The following is a 15,857-nucleotide window of genomic DNA, read 5'->3' on the forward strand; positions in this document are numbered from 1 at the left end:
TTTTACAACTCTGTAAGATTTAGAAAACTGATAATACACATAATACAAGTCCACACAAATGAAAATTAATAGTGGGGTGGTATGGGAAATTGATTACTGACTATTGCCCTATGGATGGACCCATTTCATATGTATTTGTAAATTAACTTCAGAATTCCCTATTTCCTACAATGTCTCTCTGCTCTTTGAATTTCCTTGGAACCAGCTGTAACATCTTAACGGTTCCCTCATTAGCTAATGAGTTAAGTAAAAGGTTGGGAACATACCACATTATTCCTTTTGGTGAGTAATGATTATGTCCTCTTTTAAAAGTCATCTTTTAACACACAAATTATAGTTTGGTGGTGTTATTCTTCCAGGACGTGTCAAGATGCCATGTTCACTGACTCAATAGTAAAGCAGTATACATTTGCCTGACAGAGAGTCAATTGTTTAAGGTTATTGAAATTGATTTCACACCTTTAAAAAATAGCCCCAGACCTTGCAAAAGAAGATATAAGTCCATCGCACAGCAAGAATCATTTGAAATACATCTTTAATTTTGAAAAACCAATAGGCAATCTACCAAATACTTTGTTACACGATTATTAAGGCTCAATCTGTTTTATATTTGTGTTGCTATGACATAAAGTAATATTTTAAGTAAGATATAATACTTCATCATTATTAAGGAAGGCCTTTCTAACTGAATTTATAAGAAAAGGGCATTCTCATAAGCACAGCTTCAGGATGAAGGGACTAAACCCTAGAACTGTCTAATATATGTCAGATTTTTTAAAAAAAATCCAGCCTTTATGTGCTGAAAAGTATTTTTTCATACCTTTTTAAATGAATAAACTATTTCTATTTCCATACAAAAAGGAAATGTCCTTAAATTCTGATCTGTACAATTGATCAAGTAATTAATCAGCAAGCCATGAATTCATTTACACAGTTAATATGATCCTTTGACTGGCAAGACAACCAGACTTGAACAATTAGAGCAGGACAGCTAGTCAGAAACTGGTCAAGTCCTTGGAAGCATGCCATGTGTCAATCAAATGACTGGTCCCTAAATGGTCAAACTCAGAAACGGTTTATCTAAATTACCTAAACTAAAATACTAGATGGAGTAGTTTGTCCTTCACTCACTTCCATCTTTCCTAACCTTAAAAGCAGGGGGTTATGTTATTGTAGTTTTTGTCTCTGAGATCGTTTACTTTCCAGCAAAGGAGAGTCTACTTCTTAATTTGTAAGTCTAAGTGGACCCTACCTGATTTTTCACTTACAGCACATTTGACCTTCTGCCATTTCTGAGGTCAGAAGAATTGTATTAAAAAGCCTCTCCATCCTCCACAGAATGTTAATTTAAAGCTAAGTAATGAATATTTAAGGATCCTAATAGATGTGCAAATTAACAATTATGCAATAGCACCCCGCTGTTAATGCTATCAACCTCTGCATTGCAGCAGAAACTTAATTCGGGCTTTAGTCAGTGGTTTATTACTGTGTTTCCAACAGTGAATCTTAAGATACTCCTGAAAACTGGATGGCTGGGAGGTAAGTGAACCCAGCGGTGAGGCAGCCACAGGTACTGGACAACCTGTGAAGCATGAGGGGCAATTAATGGAATCCTTTGCTGAAGTTATTCTGAGGTGTAAATATTCATTAAGTTCAAATGAATCAGGCTCTGAGTTGTTTATGGACAGGATGCCATATAAGGATTAGAAAGCAATGGCAGTAACTAACCCTACTGACTTCCCTGGGAGCTGAAGCAGCATCACCTACAGCCGCCTCCACATTTGTGTTGAGCAGACTGAAGTCACTCCAGAATGTGCTGCACCAGGTGATGCAGAAAGATGGTAGATTTTTTTTCTTAAGTAACGAACACACAGATGCGCCCTCCTGTACATCAACAGGGAGTCTCAAGCATATGATATTACGAGCAATGCATCAAGTGGCATTAAAAAGAGCAATAACAATTCATTTTAACAGTCAACTTTTGCATTCCTTGCTGTTACAGCAAAATAATGAAAAGCAATAAAATCTGCTGATTGATACAAACCATCATACATGTTCATTTTAATCTGGTTTTGGAACACAGTACAATGAATGTAACCCAATATTAAATAAAACATAAGACATAAACTCCAGGCCGACAAATAAATGTTGTTTGGAAGAACATTATTATATCGGTTTGATTCAAAACAAATCTGGTAAATGGAGAAAAATACCTCCTAATAATATTTTAGAGTCAACATAAATTGAAGGTGTATTAATACCAACGGGAGGACTTTGTTTCTCAGACTAAAAAATATCTAGAATATAGATTTCATAAATTTTTAAATTTGACCTTTTGCTGTAAATATTGAAAGGAAATTATAAACAGAAGTGTAACTGCTAATGCCATTGCATTTTCATTAGAAACCATTTAGCTGACTGAAGAATAAAAATGTCATTTCTTAAAAACCTAGGGAAAATAATCTAGTGTCTTTCATTTTGCCCATCTTTTAAAAAAAATACTCTAAATTTAGTATAACTAGCATAAAATAATCATAGTATGAGTTAGACTTCTAGTCAAGAGAGGCTTGTGTTAATCGCAAATAATAGTTTTTCAAAATACATTCTTAAGAGTCTGTACTTTGGGGAAAGATATTCATGAACTTTAAAAATTCATTGTTAATGTACATAAATATTTTAACTAGTGTCCAATACTGGAATTCCATCTTAAAAGAAATCTCTCTCAGCAAAAGGCAGTAGGTCTTAGTGACTTGTACTAAAATATATATATATAGATATATCTATATATATATATATCTCTCTCAACAGAAATAGCTTCTTTGCAACACACACTAGAATACAAATACATTTTTGAAAACAATAATACCATGGGGGAAAGACAGGTACCAAATACAGCCAATCATCACTCGCAATGCAGTAAGAGGACAGGAAGAAAAATAATTCGAAATCACAGATCCTGCCACATCTCCATTTTAGCCTGTGGTCTCATCATAATTCTACACCCAGCCACATTTCAGAGACGAGCAAGGCAGAAAATTAAGTATTTTGGTGTATGTTTCCTTTGATTGCCTCACCCTCCAGTACAGGTGCTGACATAGAAAGAAGAAAAAGGCACTGGAGGCTAATAAATACGACACCTGGGTAATCCAGAGCACAAAACAATCAGTGACTGAGTAATCAAAAATCAAAAACCCTTTAGCCAAACTGGCTGTTGGGTCACACATCGAATAATAGCACCTTTGAGTTTTAATAGGAAGCAGAAACATCACGCAAATTATAGACACAGTTTAGATCAAACCCTTGAGCACAAACATATCAAAAGCATAAAATGTAGATTGTTTGGTTTCTCTAAACACACACTGGACCTGTCCTAAGCCCTCTATTCAGAAGTCATTTCCACTCTACAGGAGCAGAACCGTGTGCGGTTTCTATAAATTACATATATGAAAAGGGGGTCGTCATCATTCACTCTTGCTACTACTACTGAGTTATGCAGTCACCGGCTTTATCTGGGTCTTCTCCATCAATTTTAATCCACTTCTTTTCTATTTCAACCTGTTAAGCAAAAGCAAAACATGGGCAGCATTAACAAATGTGACACAGCACTGGCCCCTGCTCAGTCCCGTTTCATATGAGGCAAGGCCTGTAGCCACACCGCCCTCTGCACACAGCCCTTCTTCCTTCTCATGCTAGGTCTACAGTGAGCCACTCTCCTCTACTTCTGGGCAACAGAGACCCCCGCAAATCCTTCCCTCTAGGGTCAAATCTTGAAAAGGACTAAAGCTCTCCTCTCTTCTAAGTCAAATACAGTATTTATAAAATGTATACAGAATACATGCATTGGTAAGACAGAGACCCGGCCAGGGATGCGATCAATGCCACATCACAGATGCAGGCTTTGACCCACCTGAGATTTGTAACACTCCCCAAATCATCTCTCTAATGAACGAAAACAAACTAGTAGTTTACAAACTAGTAAAGCAGCTGGGCCAAACCATCTGCCTGCTACTTATCTTTTCCATCTCACCTCAGCTATTACTCCCCAGGGAGGCCCTCCTGGGCCACTCTCAGTAAGGAAGCCCCCCAACACTCTCTATCCCATTTCCCCATTTTGTTCTCTCCTTAGAATCTGTCACTATTTCAGATTATATTACTTAACTGTTTACTAATTATTTTTTGTGCCCCCACTAAAAGGTGAGCTGCAGGAGGACAGAGACCTATCTCTTATCCACTTTTGTGTCCCCAGCATCTAGAACAGCACCTGGCACTTTGAACTTGCTCAATAAATACTTATTAAATGTAAGGTGACTTTGAAACTGACTGCCACCAAGTGCAGGTCAATCCGTAAATGCTATGAAAGCTAGAGACTTTGTTACATAATTTTAATCTGTCCTCAAAAACTATGAAACTGGCACATCCCATGAATAGGAAACTAGGTATAAATGAAGACTCCGTGTGCACTTGACCCACATTTCAGTCACACATAATACTTATATACCCAGTGATACAGGCAGGTTCCCCAAAATGCAAACTCTGAGATGGAGACCGGCATGCGGAAAGTTTACTGGGGGGTGCTGTTGGGGTCAACACTCATTGGGGAGGGGAAGGGAAAGAAGGAAACAGGAAAGGGGAGAAGATGGGCTGCAATGTGGTCACAATAAAGGCTTTGGCTGATCCCCAGGGACCCCTGAAGCTAGCTAGCTAGGATGGCTCTGCAGAATTGCCCAAGCTGAAGCAAAAAGGTCTTTATTCCCCTGCATCCACCAATCACTGGACAAAAGCCACCCCAGGAACGGGGCAGGACCTGGAGGTTTCTTCAGCCAGGACAGTTCCCAGCTGCTGGGGGAGCAAGTGCGTAAGTCCCCAAGGGGCTGCACAGGACAGACACCCATCATTAATTTTATCAATAGAAAAAAAAATCACTGGATCCAAACACACACACTTCTAAACAGACAGTCCAAAATAAAGAAAAATCCTCATATATGACTATATTATAGAACCACCAGTTGGTGTTTATGATATCGTGTATGATTACACTATTCTTGATAGGAATAAATGAGTAGAAAATCAGAATGGCATTAATCACAGCTGAGAATCAAGCAATTCAGATTTTAAAATGATATTGGAAAGTATAAAATGCTACTCATGTGCAAGACAAAAATATAAAGTCTGAACTGAACTGCCTCCTTGTTATTTGCTGTTTAATTGTTTGACTTTGGAAATATTTTCTAATGAAATAATATATTTGTAAACAAAACCACTGACATTTCACCATTTCAATATACTGTGGGAAATTTATGGCAGAGGTTAACTCTGTATCTACTAACTTTGAAGGTGACAAGGAAAACCAGTTTAGAAATAGGTACAAATGGATATTACTCTTAATTCACCTGGCCAAAAAATGTAGAAGCAATGATGGTGAACATTCAAAATTGTTGCAATAGAATAACTCAGCATTTCCAAGGGGTGCTTGACAGAATAAAACTCCAGAAGTTACTGACACATGTTTAACCTAATCAATAAGTTGGAAAAAAATGGGTTAAGGTTAACAAGTTTTTTTTATTGCAGGACTTCTCAGAGCCTTCATTTAAGATTAATTTTGTGTATAGCATTGTCAAACTTATTTTTTTCTTGGACACATGTTCCACAGAACACATATTGGGAAATATTATTCTAACATAATTTTTATTATAAATATGCTTCTGAAATATGAGTTCATTCTTAATACCCTCTTTTTCATTGAGAGATGAATTAGGTAGGTGGCACTGTGTGCTCAGGCCCCTAACAAACGAGGCTCACTAGTGACCATCAAGTTTCCATGGTCAAGCTCTTTTCTAGGTCAAATACTTACACACACACACATTTTCTCTCTCTCTCTCTCTCTCTCTCTCTCTCTCTCTCTCTCTTTCATATGCATACATAGTCATATAAGAGGACCATGTATTCAAAATATTCAAAAGCAAATATTCAAAATCAAATCAGGTCACAACTCTAGAAGCCCCAACACGAGCCAAAGGGGTTTGGGACACACCTGGATGTTGTAGCAAGCTCGCTGATGAACATGTTTTTGTGGCTGGACATCACTCTCTACCCCCAGAGACCTGACCTCTGTCTTTGAGGCACAGGTGTCAAGCATCCCGAACTGAACAGTAGCAAATGGGTACCAATCAGAGGGAATTTCTTGGTCTGATCCAAGTTCTAGTTTGTATGACAAACAATGGGGATGATCAGGACCTTGAAGGAAAAAATCACATTGTCAGTTGAAGTATTTCAATAGCCATTGAACATTTCTCTTTAATGTAAGAGGCACTCATCTCTGTCTTTAATAAGCAATTCTATTAGCACTATGGCAGTGCAAATTCCATTTGAACAAAATACCATCAAAACTCACAATCTGCACTAACTGGGGAAAATCTGAGATTTTTAAGTACTAGCTTTAAAATAAATACATCTTTATTACTATAAACATGCATATATTAACTCCTAAAAATATTTTGTTAGAAATATGCTAAGTCTCTTTTTAAAAGCTAAGTAATATTTATGTTAAGTATCATTATTTGGCTACAGTGTGTGTAGGATCTGCAAAAAAAAAAAAACAACCCCTCTTAGACGTAGACTGAATAAGCACTTACAATAATTCTTAATTTATTCATTTTCTTACCACTCTTCTATTGATAAGTTAATGCAAATATAAACTTCAGCCTAAATCAGGTCATATTATAAAAAAATTCTTATTTTTTAAAAGTTAAACATAATAAAATTTTTATGACATTTCAGAAAATATTCTAGGCCAGGAATTCCTTTTTCAGTAGGACAGATTATATTTTAATACATTCATTTCCACTCACCCATCTTAAAGCTTTAATGGAAACAGATGGACAGTGTAGAAGAGATGAGCATATTAGTTTTCAATGTTTTGATCTAATATTTGTTTTCACTTAATTCAATCTGTCATTTATTGAGCATCTACTCTGGCAGGCCAGGCTCTGTGCCAGACCTAGGGATATTAGATAAATGCAAAAATTTTAAGTGTGCTCATGTAAAGCGTGTGTGTGTGTTATAATGGAGTAAAAAATGTATGTGATTATTTTCACTGTTATCAATGTAGTAACTCTTTAAACATCCCATGATTCTATTGCAATTTTCACAGCATCTACATATCCAATGAAGCTATCTTTACTTCAATAAATGTATGAGGTGACAGTAATTTCAAAGCCAGATTAAATTACTGTAGTACTGACATAGCTTCAGAAAGAACATTTCCATCAGAATATAGCTTTAGGCACAAAAACAAGAGTTTAAAGGATTTCACTTAATTCTTAAAAGATAAATTGCCTTTCATTCCTTACAACCTGTTTCTTGTAGAGAGACTAATAGAATTCTAAGACTGTAAAAGGCCTTGAAAAGTCATCAATCAATTAACCAACAGAGGCTCATTACCATCTCCACTACTTGCAAGTAGGGTAGGAAAACAGCAGCCTCTGAGGTGCTGTAAGCTACCCAGATCACTGCAGGCCAGCGATAACTTTATTCACACACACCCCTCTGGGGGACATTCCACAATCCGTTACCATTTCTAGTCTTCTGCCTGCAGTGAGGATACAGTAAGTTCATTTACACTTAATTCAGAAACTCTTTTAACATGTCCTGTGTTAACAATACACAGTGTTAACAAGAATGCAAACAGTGGACCCAGGTTGCCCAGAGTCGAGTCCCAGCTGTGCTACTTAATAGCTGTGTAATCTCAGGCAAGTTACTTGATCTCTCTGAGCTTCCATTTCCCCATCTGAAAATGGGGGTGATGGTGCTGATAATAACAACAAAAACCTTACAGATCTGTTGAGAGGATTAAACAAAGCAATTGGCTGACCTAGAGCACTAGAGCCATGGTATACCGTAGAAGTGGTATAGACAAAAGTGGGGAATACATATGATTACTTTGCAAAGTACTATTAGATGATAAATCCAATTTATTATTTAATTACTATAATTTTGCTAATGAAGTGACTGTGAATTGTACATCTTTAGAACTGAAAATTATATTGGAGATGATTTAATTTGATATTCACATCTTAAAGGCAAGAACTTTTGGAATCTTTTGCAATCAAAATTACCCAAGTTGAAGACCTAGTATTCTGAAAAATATTAGAAACAAAACCCTTCTACTTGCTTTTTTAAAACAACTGTTCCTTTAAATTTTCTGGCATTTTTTTCCTGGCTTTTAAAAACTCTGAATACTCTAAAATGTTTGCTAACATACTCTCCCTTAAGACTCTGATCTCCATGAGGACAGCTATCATGTCTGTTCCTAGGACAATGTCTAGGATGTTTGGAGCTCAACCGATATTTGACAAATTTACAAGTAAATGAATAAACGACAGAGGAAAATCATGTAATTTATCTCAGTACTGACCAGCAGGGGGCAATCTCGGGCTTTGGTAATTGTCACTCTCTCACCGTAAACTTTCTCAAGACTGGGAATGCATGCATCTACTTTAGGTCTACAACAGTAGTTATCTGGTCCCTCTTGAACCAAAATATTTCACGTCTGAAACAACTGTTGAGAGCTGGAGGGTATGAATGGGAGAAGAATGATAAAAGTAGAGGAGGAGAAAGCAACCAGTATGCTAGTGACAGCAAAGAGAAAAAGTAAAGGCAAATTATAATAAAAATTGGTAAAATTGGGGAGGTAGAGATAGATATGTTAATTGACCCTCCACCACTCCCACTCCCCTAATTCTATGCCACCATCTGCACCTTCTTTGGCTAACGATGTTCTCATTCATTCCCTTGTTTTCTTCTCCTTCCTTTCTTTCCCCATCCACCTTTCTTTCCCAACCTCCCACTCCTCCCTAACCCCCACCAATGCCTGCCCTCTGGAAAGGCTCCTCTGATCGTTTTGCTGTCCTTACACCTTAGTCTGAATGAACTATCTGAGCTACCTGCCTAAGCCAACCTTTGCTGAAAAATGAAAGACCTGCCCACTGTTAAAGGAACATTATGCCAGGAGAAGAGACATTTAAGGGGCCAGGAGCCCTTCCCACTTTCCTTGAAATCACATGTAAGTGAAAAAGAAGTCAATCCTGATCTTAAAATTCTACAAGAAGAAAGGAATTTCTTTTTTTTAATTAGGGCCTATTAGACTAGCTCTTATACTCTCTTTCATTTTCCATGTTTAAATATTTTTTCTAAGAGTATAGGTTTTTCAGAAACTAACTTGGTAAGCGTAATATTTTAAAGACTTTTTAAAAATGCTCTGTTCTCTAAACACCCAATTGATTTAAAAATCATATAGAAAAATAGAGATGTATTCTAAGACCCTGTTATTTTATGCGTGGTCTGTGGGCGAACAGCATTGGCATCACCTTGAGAACATGCGGAGAAAACAGCTATCTGGGTCCCACATGTTGAATCACAATCGACATTTTAGCAAGTGATTCAAGTACACACAAAAGTTTGAGAAGCACTGCCTTCCGACAAAGATTTCCCCTCCACCCCAACCTATTTCTATGCTTCTCCAGAGGCAAGTTGCCAGGTACCCTCTCATTTTTTGCATTCACTCCCCCACCCGCACAATGGTGAATCCACAAGACGGGACCTCAAGGTCCCACCCACCCCAGAGCCACGCTGTGCCCTCCAGACTCTACCTGACACTGTCCACTTGCCTTTTCCCTGAGCCTCCTCTTTGCACACAGGCCTGACCTGAACAAAGCAGCTTTGATCCCAAAGGACATGTTCAGTAAATTATCATTGGAATGCTTGTAAAATGTTGTTCTGTGCGGGCCTGGTGCTATGCAAGTCTTCAAAAAGAATCCTGAAGACCAAGATCAAGGCCAGCTGCTTCTCTGGGAATACCCACTGTTGTAATTGTTCTTAGTGAGCTCAACTGCTAGTAAATACAGGTATGAGGGTAAAAACAGCTCCAGGAAATGGACAGACAGCACCAGGTGGGATGATCTCTGCCTAGGGGACCGTAATAGATTCCACAGGAGAGGCCCTCAGCCAGCAGTTCTCAACCCTGGCTGCCTGGGGGAGCCTTTTATTAGCGCCCATACCTGCGCCTCCCTCTACCAGACAGTCAGGGTTGGGAGGGAGCCTGAATATGGGTATGAGGTTTTTAAAGTTCTAACGATTCTATGGATTCTGACAGGCAGCCAGGGCTGGGAAACAGAGAGATTTTAAAAGAGTGATGACAAGGATCCCAGGCCACCCAAGCTAATGGTACCATTGAGCACCAATTCCCCAAAGCCAGAGAGCCTGCCTCCTCTCAGGCGCTCCCTTTCCCCTAGACCCACAGGTTATCTGTCGCTGTCCTGAGGGCACCTCCTCTGAATTTCCTCACCCATCCCTCACCTCCCCAGTGAAAGGCAGTCTTATTTCAAACAGCTTGGAGCAAACCCTAAGGAAGAAGTGGTACTGGCTAAGAATATGGATGACAGATCTTTAAAGGTTAATTAGGAAATCTGATGTCAAGAAGTCAACTACAAATTTTCCCTTGGTGCCACCACTGGCAACAAAACCCTAGCCTAGGATATTTATGATATTAAAAAAAATTTAAAGTTAACTTATCTGGTAGAAACAGGCACAAGAGGATGCAATAAGCCAGCTGTTTAACTAAATGTTCCACCTCCCACCCAGCAATGTGTATGTCCTCAGCTGACTGAAGTTACCATCTGTCTCAGCCTGGTTGCAATCCAAGGATGAGGGTGAAAACAATGAAGTTATTTCACATAAAAATCAACTTGGGGTGTTGAATATTTACTTGAATGTTTATCAGGAAGCCGGTCTATCTTCCATACCACGGCCCGGTAGGCACTCTCGTATTTTGCTGACCCCACAGTGACCTGGATGACAGGTTCAGATTCAGGTTCATGCAAACTCCCCAGACATGCCCGGCGGTTCATTTTGGCTTTCAGAGACTTCTGCCTCTGGAGGTTCATGGTCCAGAGAGCCTTGATCCACTGTGATGGGACAGGAAAGTGTATCATTATGTTGTCACAGGATCTCAAGGAACTGGCCTGGGATGATCTCTGAAGCAATGGGGCCATGTTGACAAAGGCCTGAAGCTCCACATATGCCCCTTGGACAACCACTACAGACTTCAGGGAAAAAGGGAGATCCTCCCCATGGTACAAGGTCTTGAAACGCATCAGCTCAAACCGGCAGGCATCCAGGGGCACAAACTTAATGATTCTCGATTGCTCAAATTCTTGTGCTTTCACACACTTATGAAAATGATACTCAAGAATATCAATCCCCTTCTTTTCTGGGTCTGTTTCAAAATAGTGTTCATTTCGTTTCTGCAGCTCAAGATCATTCAATGTTAAAAAGCATTCCGTGTTCCCATTCACAAAGCAGAGGCAAGAGATTTGAGTTATCACAGCACTTTCAACCAATTTTCCTTCTTCTTTGGTGATTTTACCCCAAAAATTGTCCACAATTTCAAGGGAAATTTCTTGTTCCTCATAATTCTTTTTTGGTTTTGAAACAGTTGGCAGCTTCACCAGCTCCTCCTCCACAGTAGTCAGAAAGTCAAGGAAGTCATGGTACTCTGTGGACCCCAACTTTAGCATCTGTTCTACGTCTGACTCATGAACTAGTTCTGTCTTAGAATGGTATTTTCTTTTTTCTGTGTAAGACACATGTTCAATCTTCACAGTATGGATTTTTCCTGTTACACTGAAGTTTTCAATTTTGGGTTCAGAAAGCCTGCATTGTGGATCAAGCTGTAACTCTTTAAATGGTTTTTCTAACCCTTTCTCATAATACATTTGCAAAATTCCTCCAGGTAAGACTTTTAAAAAAATTGGACCCCACTGACGGGAGGACATCATGTTCTTCTTCTCAGGAATTCTCAACATGAAAGACCATCCAGGTTTGGGCTGACTCCTGAAGAGAGTGTGGGGAACAAAGGAAGAGCCAGTGTCTTCAGCATAGAGACATTGCATAGACAAATTTCCAAATGAATCTTGGTTCTCAGCTGATTGGAGATGTTCAAGCTTCTTACAGATGTAGTTGAGTGAACACTGATTTAAGCTTTTCTGGTCAATTGGCATTTCTTTGTCTCTTGATGGGAACCCCTTTCTGCTCCCTGGAGGATCAAAGGTGAACTGGGAAACACTACTTTCTTCCTTCCAAAATGGACTTGAAAAGGCACAGTCCTCCCGAAAATACTGAAACTGGAGAGCATCACTTTGGAACCCTAGGCTTTCAGCCTGTGGAGAACTAACTTCATCTGGAAGACCCACTTTGGGAGCTGGACGTGTACATGAGTGGTCACTGGGTAAGGAAGCATGGGATAAACAGGTTGGTTGAGTAGGCAATAAGGAAGAATCTGCTCCAGGTATTGTGAGTGGACTGTTGAAAGATAATTCTGGAATAGGATAGAGCACATGAGTCCCTGCTTTGGGGATGCCAGAAATTCCTGGGAAGTCTTTAGTAGGTGTAGAAAGAGGAGAGTTACTTGGAGGTCCTGGACTGAAGTAAAAGTCTATGATGGGAGAAGGGAGAGGGGTACTACTGGTGGAGGAAGATCCACTGGGAAATTCTTTAGTACCAGAAAGGTTCAGCTTAAGTCCATTTGGCCTACAGATGCCTTGATTTTCCAGAGGAAAATTCTTTGACCTTTGAGAAGACTGAAACTCGGGGTCATCATCAAATGTAACCCAGCTGCCTGGGTTCGTAGAACACATCTTTGAAATCAGATTGTGATCTTGTCAATGAGTCAGATGTGTTTTCTCTGTGAAAGGAGAAAAAGAAAATAAGAATGTAAAATGAGGGAAATAATTCAATTAACTGGAGGTCTCAAGTAACCAGAGCAGTTAGGCAAGAAAAATAGTAAGTTCTGAGAAATACCTGTATTTAAAAGCACCGAGATTTACAGATTAACTGAGTTTAAAAAATGATTTAAAATAACACTTTTGATGACTGAATGAATTTAAAAATATAAGTTCTAACCACATACTGTCGCAAGAGACTCATTTTAGATTAAAGACACATGTAGGCTGAAAGTGAAAGGATGGAAAAACACTTTTTATGCAAACAGAAATCAAAAGAGAACAGGGGTAGCTATACTAACATCAGACAAAATAACTCTAAGTCGAAAACTGTCACCAAAAAAAACCACAGACATTATATAATAATAATAGGGTCCATAAAGATATAACTCACCAGAAAGATACAATGATTGCAAGTATATATAAACTCAACACCAGAGCACCCAAATATATAAAGCAAACATTAAAAAACTAAATGGAAAAATAGATAGGGACACAGTAATAGTAGAAGATTTCAATACCCTACTTTCAATAATTGATAGGACATCCAGACAGAATATCATATAAGAAAATAGAGAACTTGAACACTATAGATCATATTGATGTACCAGACATATACAGAACATTCCACATAACAGCAGTAAAACACACGTTCTTCTCAAGCACACACAAAACAGTCTCTAGGATAGATCACAGGTGAGACCATAAAATAAGTCTTAACAAATTTAAGATTGAAATCATACCAGGAAACTTTTCCATCATAATAGGGGGAAAAAAAGAAAAACGACTACAGGTTAATAGCAGAAGGAAAACTGGAAAACTCATAACTATGTAGAAATTAAACAATACAAAATGTGTCAAAAAGAAATCAAAACAAAATTAGAAAATATCTTGAGACAAACAAAAATTAAAACACAATATACCAAAACTTAGAGGATACAGTAAAAGTGATTCTAAGACGGAAGTTTATAGTGGCAAATGCTTACTTTTTTTTTTTTAATCTCAAAAATAAACACACTAACTTTTATTGCTCAAAGACCTAGGAAAGAAAACACTAAAGCCAAAATAGGCTGGAAGGAAAGAATAAAGATTAGAGCAGAAACAAATGCTACAGGCAATAGAAAATAGGAATAATATCAGTAAAACTAAGAGTTGAATTTTTGAAACAAAATTAACAAACTTTTAGCTGGATTGAGGAGAAAAATAGTCAAAATCGGAAATGAAAGGAGACATCACAACTGATATCACAGAAATTTTAAAAATATCATTATGAGACTACATGAACAATTATATATTCAAACAGATTGATTAACCCAGAAAAATTGGATATAAATTCCTAGAAACATAACATCTACCAAGATCCAACCATAAAGAAATAGAATATATGAACAGATCTATACCCATTATTAGTAAGGAGACTGAACTGGTACTCAAAAACCTCCCAAAAAAGAAAAGCCAAGCACCAGATGGCTTCACTAGAGAATTGTACTTAAACATTTAAAGAATTCTTAACACCAATCCTCCTCAAACTCTTCCAAAATATTGCAGAGGAGGGAACATTTCCAAACTCATTTTATGAGGTCAATATTATTCTGATAGTAAAGCCAAAGACACTACACAAAAAATTTTGAATATAAATGCAAAAATACTCAATACTAGCAAACAAATTCAGCAGCAGATTAAAAAGATCATATACCATAATCCAGTTGGATTTATCTCTGGGATGTTCACCATATGAAAAACCAATCAATGTGATGTATCACATTAACAGAACAAAAGACAAGTATCACACGATGCAGAAAAAGCCTTCGACAAATTTCAACACCTTTTCATGATAAGAAACCACTCAACAAGGTAGGAATAGAAGGAAATTATCTCAACATAATAAAAATCATATATGTAAAGCCCACAACTAATATAATATGCAATATTGAAAAACTGAAAGCTTTTCCTCTAAGACCAAGAACAAGGTACACAATGTCCACCCTTGCTACTTCAACATAGTACTAGAAGTCTTAACCAGAGCAGTGAGGCAAGAAAAATAAAATTAAAGGCACCCAAATCAGAAAAGAATTTACATTGTGTCTGCTTGCAGATGATATACCCTTATACATAGAAAACTCTAAAGAATTCACACACACAGACACACACACACATACACACACTGTCCACAAAGCTGTAGAATATAAAATCAATATGTATTACTTGCATTTCTATACACAAGCAATTAACAATCCAAAAAAGAAAATAATAAAATAACCCCATTTACAATAGCATCAAAGAATAAAATACTTAGGATTAAACATTACTGAAGAGGCAAAGGACTTGTACACTGAAAACTACAAACTATTATTTCTAAAAGAAATTAAAAACACAAATAAATGGAAATACATCCCATGTTCATGGATTGGAAGACTTAATATTGTTAAGATACCCATTTACCCACAGCAACTAGAGATTCAATGCAATCTCTATAAAAACCCCAATGACTTTTTTTTGTGTGTGGAAATAGGAAAGACAATCCTTAAATTCATATGGAATCTCAAAGGATTTTGAATAGCCAAAACAATCTTGAGAAAGAATAACAAAGCCGGGGGCCTTCTACATTCCCAGAAGAAAACATAGGGGAAAAGCTTCATGACATTGGTCTCGGCAATGATTTCTTAAATTTGACACCAAAAGTACAGGCAACAAAAGCAAAAACAGACAAGTGAAACTACATCAAATTGAAAATCTTCTGCATACCAAAGAAAACAATCAACAGACTGAAAAGGCAACTTATGTACTGGGAGAAAATATTTGCAAATCATCTATCTGATTAGGGGTTTAATATCCAAAATACATAATGAACTCCTACAATTCAATAAAAATAAAAATAAACAAATACCCAACTTAAAAATGGGCAACAGACTTGAATAGACATTCCTCCAAAGAAGACACACAAATGGAGAAAAAGTATATAAAGAGATACTCAACATTACTAATCACCAGGGAAATGCAAATCAAAACTCTCCTTACATCTATTAGGATGGTCATTACTGGGGAAAAAAAAAGAGAGAGAGAGAGAAAGCATGAAACAAA

At 37.6% G+C, this 15,857-nt stretch overlaps 1 protein-coding gene across 2 annotated transcripts in view; it reads right to left on the reverse strand.

Annotated features, from left to right (window-relative positions):
• Nucleotides 1-579: 579 nt before the first annotated feature.
• STON1 (stonin 1) overlaps nucleotides 580-15,857 on the reverse strand; it is a 48,526-nt gene continuing 33,248 nt past the window's right edge. For both annotated transcript variants that reach the window (XM_054575467.1, XM_054575468.1), the window contains 3 exons: nucleotides 10,763-12,739; nucleotides 6,032-6,234; nucleotides 580-3,555 (listed from right to left, as the gene is read on the reverse strand). In XM_054575467.1, coding sequence (XP_054431442.1) covers nucleotides 3,481-3,555; nucleotides 6,032-6,234; nucleotides 10,763-12,692 — 2,208 coding nt within the window. In that variant the 5' untranslated portion in view covers nucleotides 12,693-12,739 and the 3' untranslated portion in view covers nucleotides 580-3,480. The remainder of the gene's footprint in view (nucleotides 3,556-6,031; nucleotides 6,235-10,762; nucleotides 12,740-15,857) is intronic.

Source organism: Pteronotus mesoamericanus, unplaced genomic scaffold (genome assembly GCF_021234165.1).
Source record: "Pteronotus mesoamericanus isolate MK-2021 breed Mesoamerican mustached bat unplaced genomic scaffold, CSHL_Meso_final contig_291, whole genome shotgun sequence".
Classification (NCBI taxonomy): Eukaryota; Metazoa; Chordata; class Mammalia; order Chiroptera; family Mormoopidae; genus Pteronotus; species Pteronotus mesoamericanus.